Below are 13,674 nucleotides of genomic sequence, written 5' to 3' on the forward strand. Positions count from 1 at the left end.
AGAAGGGAGCGAGGCAGGCCGGCTGTTCTCAACCCTACTGCTTTTATTCAATAGTCGCTGGTCCTACACAAGTACAAACACAACATGGCCCAAAAGGCTACAAAGTGATACAAAACAAAACGAAAAAAAAATCTTTATAGTATTGACTGTACAACAGGTGGTAAATTCTCTGCCTTTCCCTATGTGAACCCCGGTTAATCCAGCCAGCACGGCGGCCCCGAGCCTCCCTCTCTGCCTTGCAGTTTCCAGGGGCTGATGCTCAGTCACTAATTTTGAGATTTGCAAAAGCAGAAGCTTTTGCATTGTTTCACTGGGGGGTTGTGTAGGAAGTTTTTACCAAAACCCTTTAAGAAAAGGTGAAAGAAATCACTTACAGGGGCAGCTACAAACCAGTTCTTAAGATTTCCAGCTTCTTTTCTACTGTATCATGTTCAGTGGGCTGGACCATTGTTTCTGTGGTGATCACCTGGTATACGTGTTACAGAAGGGCTTTACCTGCAGAAAGAGCTTACTCTGCAGAAACTAATAATCTGTTTGGGAATTGGAATAAAGCGACAACTCGATATTTAAGTCTCAGGCAGATCTGGACTCCAGCTGCTCTGAAAAGTCCTTTGCTGGCACGAGAGATCAAGATAAATGCCTCCCTGTCTTACTATACAGGGTTTCTGAAATAGCTCAAGATTTACATGCTCGTCTGTACAGCGTGCTAAGCATTTAGAAATCACCAAGCAGCAGCCTGCTAACTGGAGAAGGAGCGGCTGCAACATCTTTCCTTCCATTTATCTGGAAAAGGTGTTTTCACAGCCTTTAAAATCAAAGCCATTTTTAAATAATTTCAATTCAATGCCAGCAAACTAGAAGCCCCACAGCAAAGGCTATCTACTGGCTGGGAACTGTTGCTCTCTCCTCTTAGGTTACCTTCACTGCCAGGATTATCTCTCTCTCACTCCTCCTCACCCAGACCCATTATAAAAAAAAAAAAAGTACAATATTTAGTCTGACGGGATTTAAGTTAAAAAATAAAAAGCTGTCCAGTCTTTTTGCTTTATCGTGAGGAGTTTGAGCTGGAGCGGCTGCGATGGCGCCTTCGTCCAGGAGATCTGGATCTTGATCGCCGGCGAACAGGAGATCTGCGCCTAGGAGACCGGGACCTGACAGAGATGAAGGAGAAAGCTTTCATTAGGACATAAGGGGAACAGGTTCCAGTAATTTGTCAGCTCATCTACCAACTTTTCAAAAACACTTCCCTGCCTCCCTCCAAAAAATCCTCATACAATATGGTAAAAGAGCTCCAGCAAAATACAGCCAGCTCCAGAGAGGAAAAAGGCAATTCAAAGATTGACTACACAGCAGGAATATTCTGGCTACTCTTCCTCTGCTTTAGAAAGTTGAAAGAACATTTAATATCCAAAGAACAGACAAGAATCTTGTCTTCTTCCTCAAGCAAAACAAGCTCACATTCATTCTACATCAGATTCTCTGTTACCTGAAAGGTCAGCTTTGACTCCTGAAATACAGTGATATATAAATCCTTTCCCTGAATAAGACCTTTCAAATGCAGGGACATTTCTTAGAGGAAGTCTAACTCTAAAGGTAAAGCTTCAAGCTCTTCAGTGCTACAATTAATCTGTATGGCCACCAGTATGACACCAAGGTTCCAGGCACAGAATATTAACAGAGCCTAAATAGGACAGTAAAAGTTAGACTAGGGAAGAAAACAAACAATGAGGAGGGAACGCCAAACCTAGCATTTGCCAGACCTCAGTAAAAGGCATGTCTAAAGGAGGACCAACAGGCAGTGGATCTTGTGCCATATTAGCTAGTTCTCATTTTTAAAGTTGTAGTTGGTAAGCTCTTCAGCAATGAAGTGGCCCAAACAGGAGCCACTTTTACTAGTGGCAAGAGTTTAAGCAAATTTCCAAGACAGAGGAGCCCATCTAGATGCTGAGGAAGACTCCTAAAGACTTCTTATCTGAGCATGTTCAGGCAGCCCGAAGCCACACAACATGAGCGTGCATGTCAGGTCACATCTTTATCTTGGAGTCAGCGTACTCTGCTCACCTGATGCAGAAGGACTGCTTTTTGGTCGTGTGCCCATTCATAGAAATAAGGGATGGAGGTGCAAGGGCTTCAGAAAAGCAAGCAGTTGTAGCAGGCTGCCAAAAGCATTCTGCCAGCCAGAAGTCCATTCCCACTTCACCTTGAAGCATTTATGCAGAAGGCACTCCAGGGAACAGGCTGGAAAGCATCTGACATTTCTGACAGACTGCATTCAGGGTGTAGCCCAGAGCATGTCACCCTGGCGCTTAGGAGTTAAGTACAATCCAGGCTCAACTGATGCCCAAAAGGCGTTACTGTCATTTGGAGGGGAAAGTCAAGTCCAATAGGATGAAATTGCCCCCATGCCAAGTCTTTCAGTGATAACATGCTGTTACACTGAGAAGGAAATGCGAATTATCACAGCTCTCACCTTCTCCTCATGCGAGGGGGTGACCTGCGCCACATCGGTGGTGGTGGCAGCATCCTCCTGGGTGGGCTAAAGCGTCTGGGAGGCGGCCTAGGTCGTGGTGCCAGCACAGCTGTGGCAGTGATCTCCTGACCATCAATCTGGCCTTTTTAGGGAATCACAGAAACAGGAAGAAGTAAGTATTTTCCAATGCTAACATCTACACATCACATTACTAAAACTCACAGCTTTGTCACAAGCAACTGAAGCATGAATCAGCCTACAGTGCTATTTCCACTACCTGCTCAGGGGTTATTTTGACAAAGTCCACATACATACTAGACTTCATCTAATATCCCATCAAATTTCAGTTCAGATGTTAACCCAAAAAGATTTTCACAGACACAAGAATTTTATTACTGTTTGTTTTGAAAAAAACCCTCAGTTTTAATAGCTCTGCAATGTTTTGGATCTGTCCTGAACCACACAAAAGCCAAAGCCATTTGGGCTGAAAACAGACAGTATTTCAGATCAGTTCCCCAAAGGCTTCCCTATCACCTCTAACTCATTTCCAGGTCAAACTCATCTGCTCCAAAGATTTTTACAAGCACCCAACCTCCTTGCAGCATTTGATACCTACCTCCATCCATGTGTTTCAGGGCTTTCTCAGCATCGTCTGGGTTCTCAAACTCCACATAAGCATAACCTTTAGAGAGGTGTGGATTTAGCCTGTCAACTGGCATGTCAATCATTTTTATCTTTCCGTAAGTGGAAAAAATTTCCATGATGTGATCCTGCAGAGAAAGAGCAAGTCTTAAGGACATAGATCACGCTTACTGACCAGGTCTGGCTGGCACAGAGCAGTAAATCCACAGCATTGGATTAGCTTTAAATCAATGCCACCATCAGAAAGAGACATATTTCATTGGCCAGATGTGGAAAGGATTACCACTGCTTTCTCTGCTGTTGTCTATTTAGTTCCTTCTCGGATTGTTCCAAACCTTAAGTTCTAGCAGCATTACTGCTGCATGTCAACACTAGCCACAAAAATACAACTAGTGTAAAAATCCTCTTGGAGACCTGAAAAGAGAACTTATGCCCTCAGCTTAAAACTCTTAAGGTGTGATTGTTAATATTTTTTAACACACATTATTTTTTCAGCACCCTACACTTCTACCTCTGAAGGCCTTTAAATTACATTCTGGCAAAGACAACACAAGCCAGCCCAGCTCTCTTCAGATCCTTTATCAAGAACCTCCAGATACCCTTAATGCCTCCAAGCTAATTTCAGCTATTGTCCCAACTTCTACAGTTTTCTTCCTAGTAAGGCAGCATACAAGGTCTGGAGTACTGACAAAGCAGACAGACCTCTTAAGCACCACACAGTCTCAAAAGCCTGCACTGTATTTGATGCAGTAAAATCCTACCAAAATTTTCCTCACTGAGCAATTTGGACACAAAGCAAGAATTTCCAACACCAACACCCTGGCAGCACTCAAACAACAAAAAACATTTTGAGAACTTTAAAAGAGCCACACACACGTCTTCACAGAAGATATGCAAGCTTGATATTACAGGGGAGCATGCCATTACCTTGGTCACGTTTCTAGTGAGCCTTCCAACGTGCACTTTTGTGGGTCTGGGTGACGGGCTCCGCCTCTTCCGCTCCTTTTCATCTCTCTTGGGTGGCTTGGACCTGATTTTGACAATAGAAAATGTTTCGTTTTCAGGGAACATGCAAGACAAAACCAAGAAGCCAGTCATTATCACATGATTAAAAAGCACCATTTTTCTTGGGAGGGCATCTTTTTTCTTAAAAAGTTACAGGTTAGGAAGTGCTGGGGTGGTGGTGAGGGTGTTCCACTTAGAAACACCTCAGGATTTGCATTTGCCTTGTCTGCTTTTGCTTTAGAACCAAATTTAACAAACATTTCTATAAAGTTTTTGGCCATAGTCAAGGAATTTCCCAGTTGTTAAAACAAAAAAACATTCTTTGCCTCAATAATTAAAGAGGCAAAATGAGGACATGAACACTAAAGCATACCACAGCCAGGCAAATTAGCAGATCCAATCATTTGTGTTTCTGTATCTTCTGTTCACTACAGAGGTCCAGAAATGTCATGGTTAAAAAAAACCTATTTAAGTAGCTGCATATCACAATTTCTTTGTAGTTTCAAAAAAAAGAAAATTAAAAAAATCTGGAACATAATTTTAATCTTTAAAAAATTCAGTATGCAGAAAATTTATATTTATGCTTCTTCTTAATCTTACTGTCCATAAATTGAGTGATATACTAAAAAAAAAAACCAAAAAAACAAACAACCACACTGGCTTATAATAATTCAGTAGATTTTATCAGCCTTCAGCACCTGACCTACAGAATTATCCAGAGGAAAAACTGTACGGACATTAACACAGTTCGATTCCTACCCTTACAGGAAAATGCTTCCTTTGTCCCCCCACGCCCCATTTTATTTTTTTATACATAAGACTATACATACACACATATACACCATTTTCAGCCCTCACTTTTCTGTTAGTCTTGGCTGTAATTTACAGGAACCAAAGAGCTTTACTCTCATCTAGTGCCTGTATAGTCCCATACTACTGGGGAAACATCAATTAAAACTGCCTCTACAAAATGTAGTATTTAAAATCACTCTCTTTAAAATGAGATTTTTAATCTCTCTTCCTACAGGGCATATGTTCTGATTGTAAGCAAAAGAAGCACACGCATTCTAACAAAATTCAGATCTCTAAATTATGGAGAAAGCAAATGGTCCTCAGAAAACAATCTATTCTGATCACAATCTTGTATTCTACGTGGAAATTAACCTGCGATCTGGTAATTCCTAGAAGACTGTCCTGGTTTTGGCAGGGACAGAGTTTTCTTCCTAGTAGCTGTTACAGTGTTGTGTTTTGGGTTCAGTAGGAGAAGAATGTTGATAACACTGATGTTTTCAGTTGTTTCTAAGTAATGTTTAGACTACGTCAAGGATTTTTCAGCTTCTCATGCCCAGCCAGCAAGAAGGCTGGAGGGGCACAAGAGGTTGGGAGGGGACACAGCCAGGACAGCTGACCCAAACTGGCCAAAGGGGTATTCCACACCATGTGATGTCATGCCCAGTATATAAACTAGGGGGAGTTGGGCAGGGAGGGATTGCTGCTCGGGAACTAACTGGGTGCCAGTCAGTGAGTGGTGAGCAATTGCATTGTGCATCACTTGTTTTGTATATTCCAATCCTTTTATTATTGTCATTTTATTATTGTTATTACTATCATTATAGTTTCTTCCTTTCTGTTCTATTAAACCATTCTTACCTCAACCCATGAGTTTTACTTTTTTTCCGATTCTCTCCCTCATCCCACTGGGGGTGGGGAGCAGTGAGTGAGTGGCTGTGTGCTGCTTAGTTCCTGGCTGGGGTTAAACCATGACAAAGTCAAATAAAACTCACTTGGAGCGAGACCGTCTCCTGTTGTCATGTCTCCGTCGAGAGGGACTTGGAGATCCAGAGGAGCTGCTGGAACTGGAACTGCGTGAGGTGCTGGAACTCCCAGAGCGGCTTGAGGCAGAAGAGGAGCTAGAGCCACTGCTAGAACCGGTGCTGGAACTGGACCCTGAACTCGAAGTTGAGCTGGAACGGGACCTGTTGGTGATGGAGGGGGAATAAAAATAAGTGGGGTATCCAGAAAAAGAATGGCTGAAAAACGTATGATAATTACGGAGAGAGCAACTGTGAGTTAGAACAATGAAAACTGATGCTGCGTAGCTCACTAGACAGCCAAAGAAAATTCACACCTAAAAAAAAAATAAACCCCCTTAAGTTAGAAAAAACTGCACGGTGACTAACTCAATGCAAGCTTTCAACATGTCCATGACACAGGGAATGAAACGTACCAGAAATCAAGCTGGTGGTTTCTGAAAACACTGTAATTTGTTACTACCTGTAAAACTAACTACCTGGTACTGCTGCTCCCACTGGAAGCACTGCGTCTTTTGCGTGTCTTGTCTCGACCACGATCCTTTTCACCTGATTCCTTAGTGGCTGCTTTATCCTTGGACCTGTCCTTTGATTTCTCTTCAGACCTATCCTTGCGCTTGGTTGGTGAGGGAGCCCTTCAAGAACAAATTGCAGAAGACATTGTTTAATATAGAAAAACACAAGCAACAAAACCCCCACACCCAAACAAAGAACAGAACAGCAACACAAAACATTGAACTTCAAATGTCACTCAAGATCACCATAACTGCAGAGTTAAAGCATTAGGCAAGTTTGGACTTTTTAGAAAAAGGAAAATATTTTACATTACAGAGCAGCTTTGAGGAAGACAGCTATAGCATACAGAAATTCTCACATACAGAAATTCACGCAGAAAGAGGTGTATTTTCAATTCCTCACCCTCACTGGGAGAGCCCTAGCACCCTATAACATCCCCAGTTTTGTTAAGCCTAGAAAATCGGACAGAATTATTACCTAGTGTTGGATTTTTTATTATTTTCTTTGAGTCCTAGCAAACTCTTCTTTTTCAATCCTGATAACTCCATTTCCCCTTCGGAGGCGTCCAAAGCAGCACCGAATGGGCCTCACTTATCTCAAATCTCACTTCTAACTCCTCGATTCTGAGAACCGATCCCTAATCGAGTGCAATAAACTCCAAAGAACAGCCTAGTGACAAGATAAAAGGGTTTAGAAACAAGAAATTAACAGATAGGCATAAAACAACAAACCTGCTTTGCAACAATGGCAGCACACTGGGCATCAATTGACTTCTACAGAGTACTTCAGTTACACATACTGTTTCATGGCCATTAACAGCCAACCTCTGTGCCAGCTCACACTGGCACTGTGTGCCTCATGTAAAAGTCTGCATCCATGTCCAAAGCTATCATTTTGACATTCACTGAAGTACAAAAGACCTTAATTATCCAACCAAAAAAAATGGCACAGAGGACATCCATTTTCACTGCAAGATGTACATGCAGCTCATGCCTCATGACAACAGCCTTATCTCCAGAAGAGTAAGCACTGGTTTTCTCCAAAGCCAGTTTATGCCATATAGCATGTATTTGTCAGAAAGAAAGGGTTGTCAAGAACAAAACTCCCCATTGAATTATGGCTGCTTTCAGCCACAACAAACTGCTTCCAAAGCTCTGTCAGCCTTGGAAAGACCAGATTAAAGGGCCCAGTTTGCTGCACTGCTGCAACAGCAGATCTCACTTTAACTTCTTAGCAGAAAGTCTAAACTGGATTCTGACCTCATCTAGCCCCAATCAGTTCCCTCTACTCTAGATCCAAAAGGAGACAAATTTAACACCCCACTATTTAACACTGAAATACTGGGCATTAGTTGAATTCCAGACGTTTCCCATGAGAAGGCTACATCCATCACATATTCTGTGATGTCTAAACACGTTGCTGCATTTTGACTATTCCACATGGATTGTTTAACACCTGCATTACAAAGCTGCCTCCAATCTGTTATAATAACCACTAAAAGAGTGTGTCAGGTTTGATTTGCTGTAACACCCATTATCTACCTATGAATGAAATATCCAGGAAATGAAGAGTGGGCACAAGCATGTCTGAACTGCCAGGCTTAGCTGAAGTGGGATTGAATATTCACAGTACTGCATGATGTTGGAAACATCTCTATCTCCACATGCATCACAGGCAAAATTAGTTAACAAGAAGAAAACCTCTCCAGCTCACTGCATCCAACAGTCTTGTTGCTTCCATGCTTCTGGTGTCAGATTCTGGTAAGCAATTACTTTGTTCTCTAAATTGCAATTAAATTTATGTTCGGGAAGAGATCACTTCTGAGCAGCTGAACCCACTTTCCTGATTTTCAGCTTCACAATCTTCACTAATACAACAACTCCAAAAAGCAACACAAATGAACATTTGCAAACCCAGCTCTCTGCAGATCCAGAAGTCAAGAAACAACCATGCCTTTTTGCATGGAGAACAGGAAACCCACAACACAAACGTGACACTGGCAGGGCTCGCTGGGAGAGAAAATGTCTTCTCTAACACCAGTGGTGGTAAGGCGGCAGTCCATGGACTATTCCACAGGTACTGCAAAGGTGACTAAGAATAGCAAACCTGTATACATCATTCAGCTGTACGACATTTCTAACCAGCTCTACGCCTCTAGTGCAAAGCATGAGGGGGCTGCAGTTCAAAAATTGAAAGCCACTGCATGAGATCAGCTGACTTACTTGGAAGAACAGAACAGGTAAGATTCTGGACTCACAAGACCAAAAAAATTGATATTTTCTTTTCCCACCTTTCTTCTCCTAAACATACCATAGCCAGGTTTGTGTTATCTCTTCCTATACACCAACTTCTCCTGCATCTGTGGACTATGACAGTGCTGATGCTATCAGCTCAGCCATGCAAAACTATCTATTATTGTCTGATAGCTAGCTCCAGTTCTACCCCTACTGGAAGGAGGGAAGAGAGAGAGCACAGATGAAGACCAGCACATGCTTTGCTGTTACCCAGCCTGCTGCTGGAGTAGTAGGTAATACTTCAGTTAAACAGGTACCACTCCAGCACCACTCCTCAGGACAGGTACTTAGTAGACAAATTAGCCATATGATGATGTTCACACATTTAGCAAGCTTCCATATGATGGTACATGCAGCATTTAAGCAGCCTCCAAACTAACCAGTGTTTTCTTGCCATCAAAATATATGTACCTTCCTCAAGAATACCACTTGCCTAGCTTACTTCAGTTGGAAACCTCAGCCTAAAAGACACAGCCTGTGGGCACGTTCACCTGTGTGTGTTCAAACATTCACTGGAAGATGTGGAAAGAATAAAATCATGGGTCTTCACACAAGGGTGTATAACAACGCACTACTAAGCGGCATGTTTCTTTCCTACAATCAAAAAAACCTCTCAATCCTTAACAAGTCAATGTTTTTGCAGCACCCACCCCCAAACCAGAAAATCTAAGAGCAATCTATACAGGCCAAACAGTCATTTCACACACACACCTCTCTGCTTTAAAGAGTTGATTTGCACTCTTAAGAGAGCTGTAATTCTGTAGCAAAGGAAGCAAACTCAGCTCTCCCCCGGACTTCCTGCACGACTACAGGCAAGTCCTTTAATGGCTGTTTGCTTCAGATCCTCATTTGCAAAATGGGGAAAAGATTTCCTCGTGTGAGGAGAGGGTTCAACGCTCGGCAGTTCTTTGCAAAGTTACGGCCGCTCGCCCAAGCTAACTACAGCGAGCAGGGCCAGAGGAGCGCAGGGGCAGCCAGCTCCGCGTCCCGGTTCGCACGCCATGGGGTACGTTACGGCGCCGGGCGGACCGAGGGCTTGTCGCTGCTGACCGCACCGTGCGTGTTGCCATACTATGAGCGAAGCCAAGGCGCGGGCTGAGGAACAGGGAGAGAAAAGCACAGACCAAGCACAGAGTCGGTTCAGAGCAGAGCCCGCACCCCGGGGCCCGCGCCGCCCGCCGCCTCCGCCAGGCCCGGCGCCGCCGGCCGGCCGGCCCGCCCGCCCCCGGGCCCGCACAGCGCTCCTCCCGCCGCCCCGGCCGCGGGGAGCGCCGAGACCCCCTGCCCCGGCTCCCCTCCAGGCCCCGGCCCAGCCCCGCCCGGCCCGGCCCCTCCCCGGCCCGGCCTCCCTCCCTCCTTCCCTCCCCGCCCCCGGGCGCGGTAGGCCGCGGCGCCGCGGCCCCATCCCTGACCCTCGCCCCGCCATCTCCTCCTCGGCGGCTCCGGCGCGCTCCCCTCGGCATCCCCGCGCGGCGACGGGGCCGCTCCGCGCCGCAGCCGGGCCGGATGGACGCCGATCCCCCGCGGCCCCGGCCCCCGCCCCGGCCCCGGCCCCACTCACATCCTCGGCGCCCGCCACAGCCGCCGCTCCGGGCCCGTCGCGCACGATCGACGCTGCACGGGCGGGAAGGGCCGCCGCGCGGCGCGCGCTAATGGCGTCACGCGCCGGGGGAGGGTGGGCGGAGGGGGGAAGCGGGGCGGGCGGGCGCGTTTAAAGGGACAGAGCGGGAGCGGGTCAGTCAGGGTGTCTGGGGGGGGGTAAGGAGGGGAGCGGGTCAGGGTGTCTGGGGGGGCGAGGGGGGGAGCGGGTCAGTCAGGGTGTCTTGGTGGGCGAGGGGGGGAGCGGGTCAGTCATGGTGTCTGGGAGGGCAAGGGGGGAGCGGGTCAGTCAGGGTGTCTGTTGGGGGGTGGGGGGGAGCGGGTCAGTCAGGGTGTCTGGGGGGGCGAGGGGGGAAGCGGTCAGTCAGGGTGTCTGGGGGGGGTAAGGAGGGGAGCGGGTCAGGGTGTCTGGGGGGGCGAGGGGGGAGCGGGTCAGTCAGGGTGTCTGGGGGGGTAAGGGGGGGAGCGGGTCAGTCAGGGTGCCTGTTGGGGGGTGGGGGGGAGCGGGTCAGTCAGGGTGCCTGTTGGGGGGTGGGGGGGAGCGGGTCAGTCATGGTGTCTGGGGGGGTAAGGAGGGGAGCGGGTCAGGGTGTCTTGGGGGGCGAGGAGGGGAGCGGGTCAGTCAGGGTGTCTGGGGGGGTAAGGGGGGAGCGGGTCAGTCAGGGTGTCTGGGGGGGTAAGGGGGGGAGCGGGTCAGTCAGGGTGTCTGTTGGGGGGTGGGGGGGAGCGGGTCAGTCAGGGTGTCTGGGGGGGTAAGGAGGGGAGCGGGTCAGGGTGTCTTGGGGGGCGAGGAGGGGAGCGGGTCAGTCAGGGTGTCTGGGGGGGGGCGAGGGGGGGAGCGGGTCAGTCAGGGTGTCTTGGGGGGCGAGGGGGGGAGCGGGTCAGTCAGGGTGTCTGGGGAGTAAGGGGGGGAGCGGGTCAGTCAGGGTGCCTGTTGGGGGTGAGGGGGGGAGTGGGTCAGTCAGGGTGTCTGGGGGGGATGAGGAAGGGAGTGGGTCAGTCAACCGAGGGCAGGAGTGGGAAGAGAAGAAAACAAGACAGTGCATTACTGCAGAGAGAGGCATCAACTGCTCATCAGAGTGCTCCAGTGATACTGGGCTGTGGCCATGACAGTCAAAGGACACTGACTGGCAGGACAAGGTCTGTGGCTGGAAAAGTCTGATCTCGTTTATTAGAGCACCCAATGTTCCCCCAGGCTAGGGGTGCCTCAACTCTGTGGGTGCCAGCCCCATTCATTCAGGCATGCCTGACCTGCGCAGCTCCGTGGAACGGTGAGCAACTGGCCCCATTTGTACTGGGCTTGCTTGTCTGATTTTTGCAGCTACACTTATTGGTATAATAAAAGTTATTCAGTCTTCCTACAAACCTTGTCCTGCTTAATAATAATAATAATAGTAGCAGCCAGGACTTCAGCTCTTGATTTTCCATAAGCAACAACCCAGCAAGCTTTATCGGTAGATACTGGGCACGGTGTCATGTCCAGGTTGCAGATTCACAACATGCAAGTCTCTAATTCAAGGTTATGGCAGATGTGTCCTCTCAGGGGACAGGGAGCAGAAAGGGTTGGTGCCACTGAGAAGGGACTCACCTGCTGCCTGACTTGCAAGAAAAACATGAAGAGAAGAATTAAAGACCTAAGATGGAGCACCATCCAGTGGCATTTCATAAATCCAAAGATTTATGTGGGAAGAACATTTTCTCTCTCTCTCCTTTTTTTTTTTTTTTTTTTTTTTCCCTGCCAAAACATGCATGCTGTGATTTTACCAGGAAATTTGCCACTGGAGGCATTGATCTTCTGACCTGGTCACATTGGGTTCCAGCTGTACAGGCTGCCCGACTTCTGACTTCAGAGGAACAAAGTCAGAAGTGTACTTTGATCCCATTCCTAATGCAGGGCCTTAAACATGACAAAACTTTCTGAGAAGTCAGCTGAGGGACAATCATAGGCATTTTTGTTAAACTCCTAAGATTCAAATCCTTGTGCTCCTCTGTGAAAGGAAGACAGCTCTCCTGAACGCAGTGTAAGAATATGCCCTGTTTACCTCCCTCACAGAATGTGAGCGAGAACAGGACAGGTATCTGTAAGATCATGTATGGCAAGGAGAAAAATTGGTTTGTTTTTTCTTCTGCTGCAAACCCAAGGGGGTGTTACATGAAACTAGCTTTGTGCAGGTTCAGAAAAAAACCAAAAGGATATTGCTCTTCACACAATATCTTGTTAAAGGGAGATTTCCCTGCCGTGGGATGTTGTAGCCTACTAAAATTTGACATGGGTTCAAAGAGAAACTGGACTATGTCTGTTGAAGACTATTGGTAGGCTGTCATGATGACCTTAGAATTATAAAATCATTTAGGTTGGCAAAGACCCTTAAGATCGTCAAGTCCAACCGTTAACATAGCACTGTCAAGTCCACCATGAGACCATGTCTCTAAGCACTACGTGTACATGTCTTTTAAATCCCTCCAGGGATGGTGACTCAACCGCTTCCCTGGGCAGCCTGTTTCAATACTTGACAACACTTTTGGTGAATAAATTCTTCCTAATATCCAATTAAATCTCCCTGGTACAACTTGAGGCTGTTTCCTCTTGTCCTATCACTTGTTACTTGGGAGAAGAGACTGATCCCCACCTCTCTACAACCTCCTTTCAGGTAGTTGTAGAGAGCGATAAGGTCTCCCCTCAGCCTGCTTTTCTCCAGGCTAAACAACCCCAGTTCCCTCAGCCGCTCCTCATAAGACTTGTGCTCTGGACCCTCCACCAGCTTCGTTGCCCTCCTTTGGACACACTCCAGCACCCCAGTGTCTTTCTTGTAGTGAGGGGCCCAAAACTGAACACAGTACTTGAGGTGCAGCCTCACCAGTGCCGAGTACAGGGGGACGATCACTTCCCTGCTCCTGCTGGCCACACTATTTCTGATACAGGCCAGGATGCTCTTGGCCTTCCTGGAAAGTCTCTCAGTGCTGCACTGGAGGGAGCGTACTTTGGGAAGTGCAACTATGTGCTTGCACTGCTTTTATATTTCTACCCAGGCATCTGCTAGTCAGCTTGCTGGAGACGGGGTGCTGTCCCAAAGGAATCTGTGGGCTGACCCAGCATGGCTGTTATTCTCTCCTTTCTTCCAACTAACTCGTTACATGTGAAATTTCAAGTACTGTACTTAAGTACTTTAATTACTTTAAGTCTTGAGTTTTCTGGTGTTTTATTAAAATCTTGAGTCCATTTTTGTGCTGCCCATTTTTGTGCTAACCATTTTTGCCCATACTTAGAGTAACCACTGAGTGAAGGAATATTTAATGAATGCACTCATTAGGTGACAACTGCAGCCACAGCTGGGGA

General features: G+C 47.0%; 1 protein-coding gene across 2 annotated transcripts; it reads right to left on the minus strand.

Moving 5' to 3' along the window:
- Window positions 1-20: 20 nt before the first annotated feature.
- RNPS1 (RNA binding protein with serine rich domain 1) lies at window positions 21-10,370 on the minus strand. 2 transcript variants are annotated; one of them, XM_075018262.1, is made up of 7 exons: window positions 10,300-10,370; window positions 6,408-6,563; window positions 5,902-6,093; window positions 4,040-4,142; window positions 3,087-3,240; window positions 2,471-2,612; window positions 21-1,151 (listed from the first exon to the last, which is right to left on the minus strand). In XM_075018262.1, coding segments are annotated over exons 1-7 (855 nt in total). In that variant the 5' UTR covers window positions 10,302-10,370; the 3' UTR covers window positions 21-1,045. The 2 variants fall into 2 exon arrangements, with proteins under 2 accessions (XP_074874363.1, XP_074874362.1); XM_075018261.1 differs by lacking the exon at window positions 10,300-10,370 and adding an exon at window positions 6,922-7,110.
- Between the last annotated feature and the right edge of the window lie 3,304 nt (window positions 10,371-13,674).

This window comes from Buteo buteo, chromosome 29 (assembly GCF_964188355.1).
Source record: "Buteo buteo chromosome 29, bButBut1.hap1.1, whole genome shotgun sequence".
NCBI classification, from domain to species: Eukaryota; Metazoa; Chordata; class Aves; order Accipitriformes; family Accipitridae; genus Buteo; species Buteo buteo.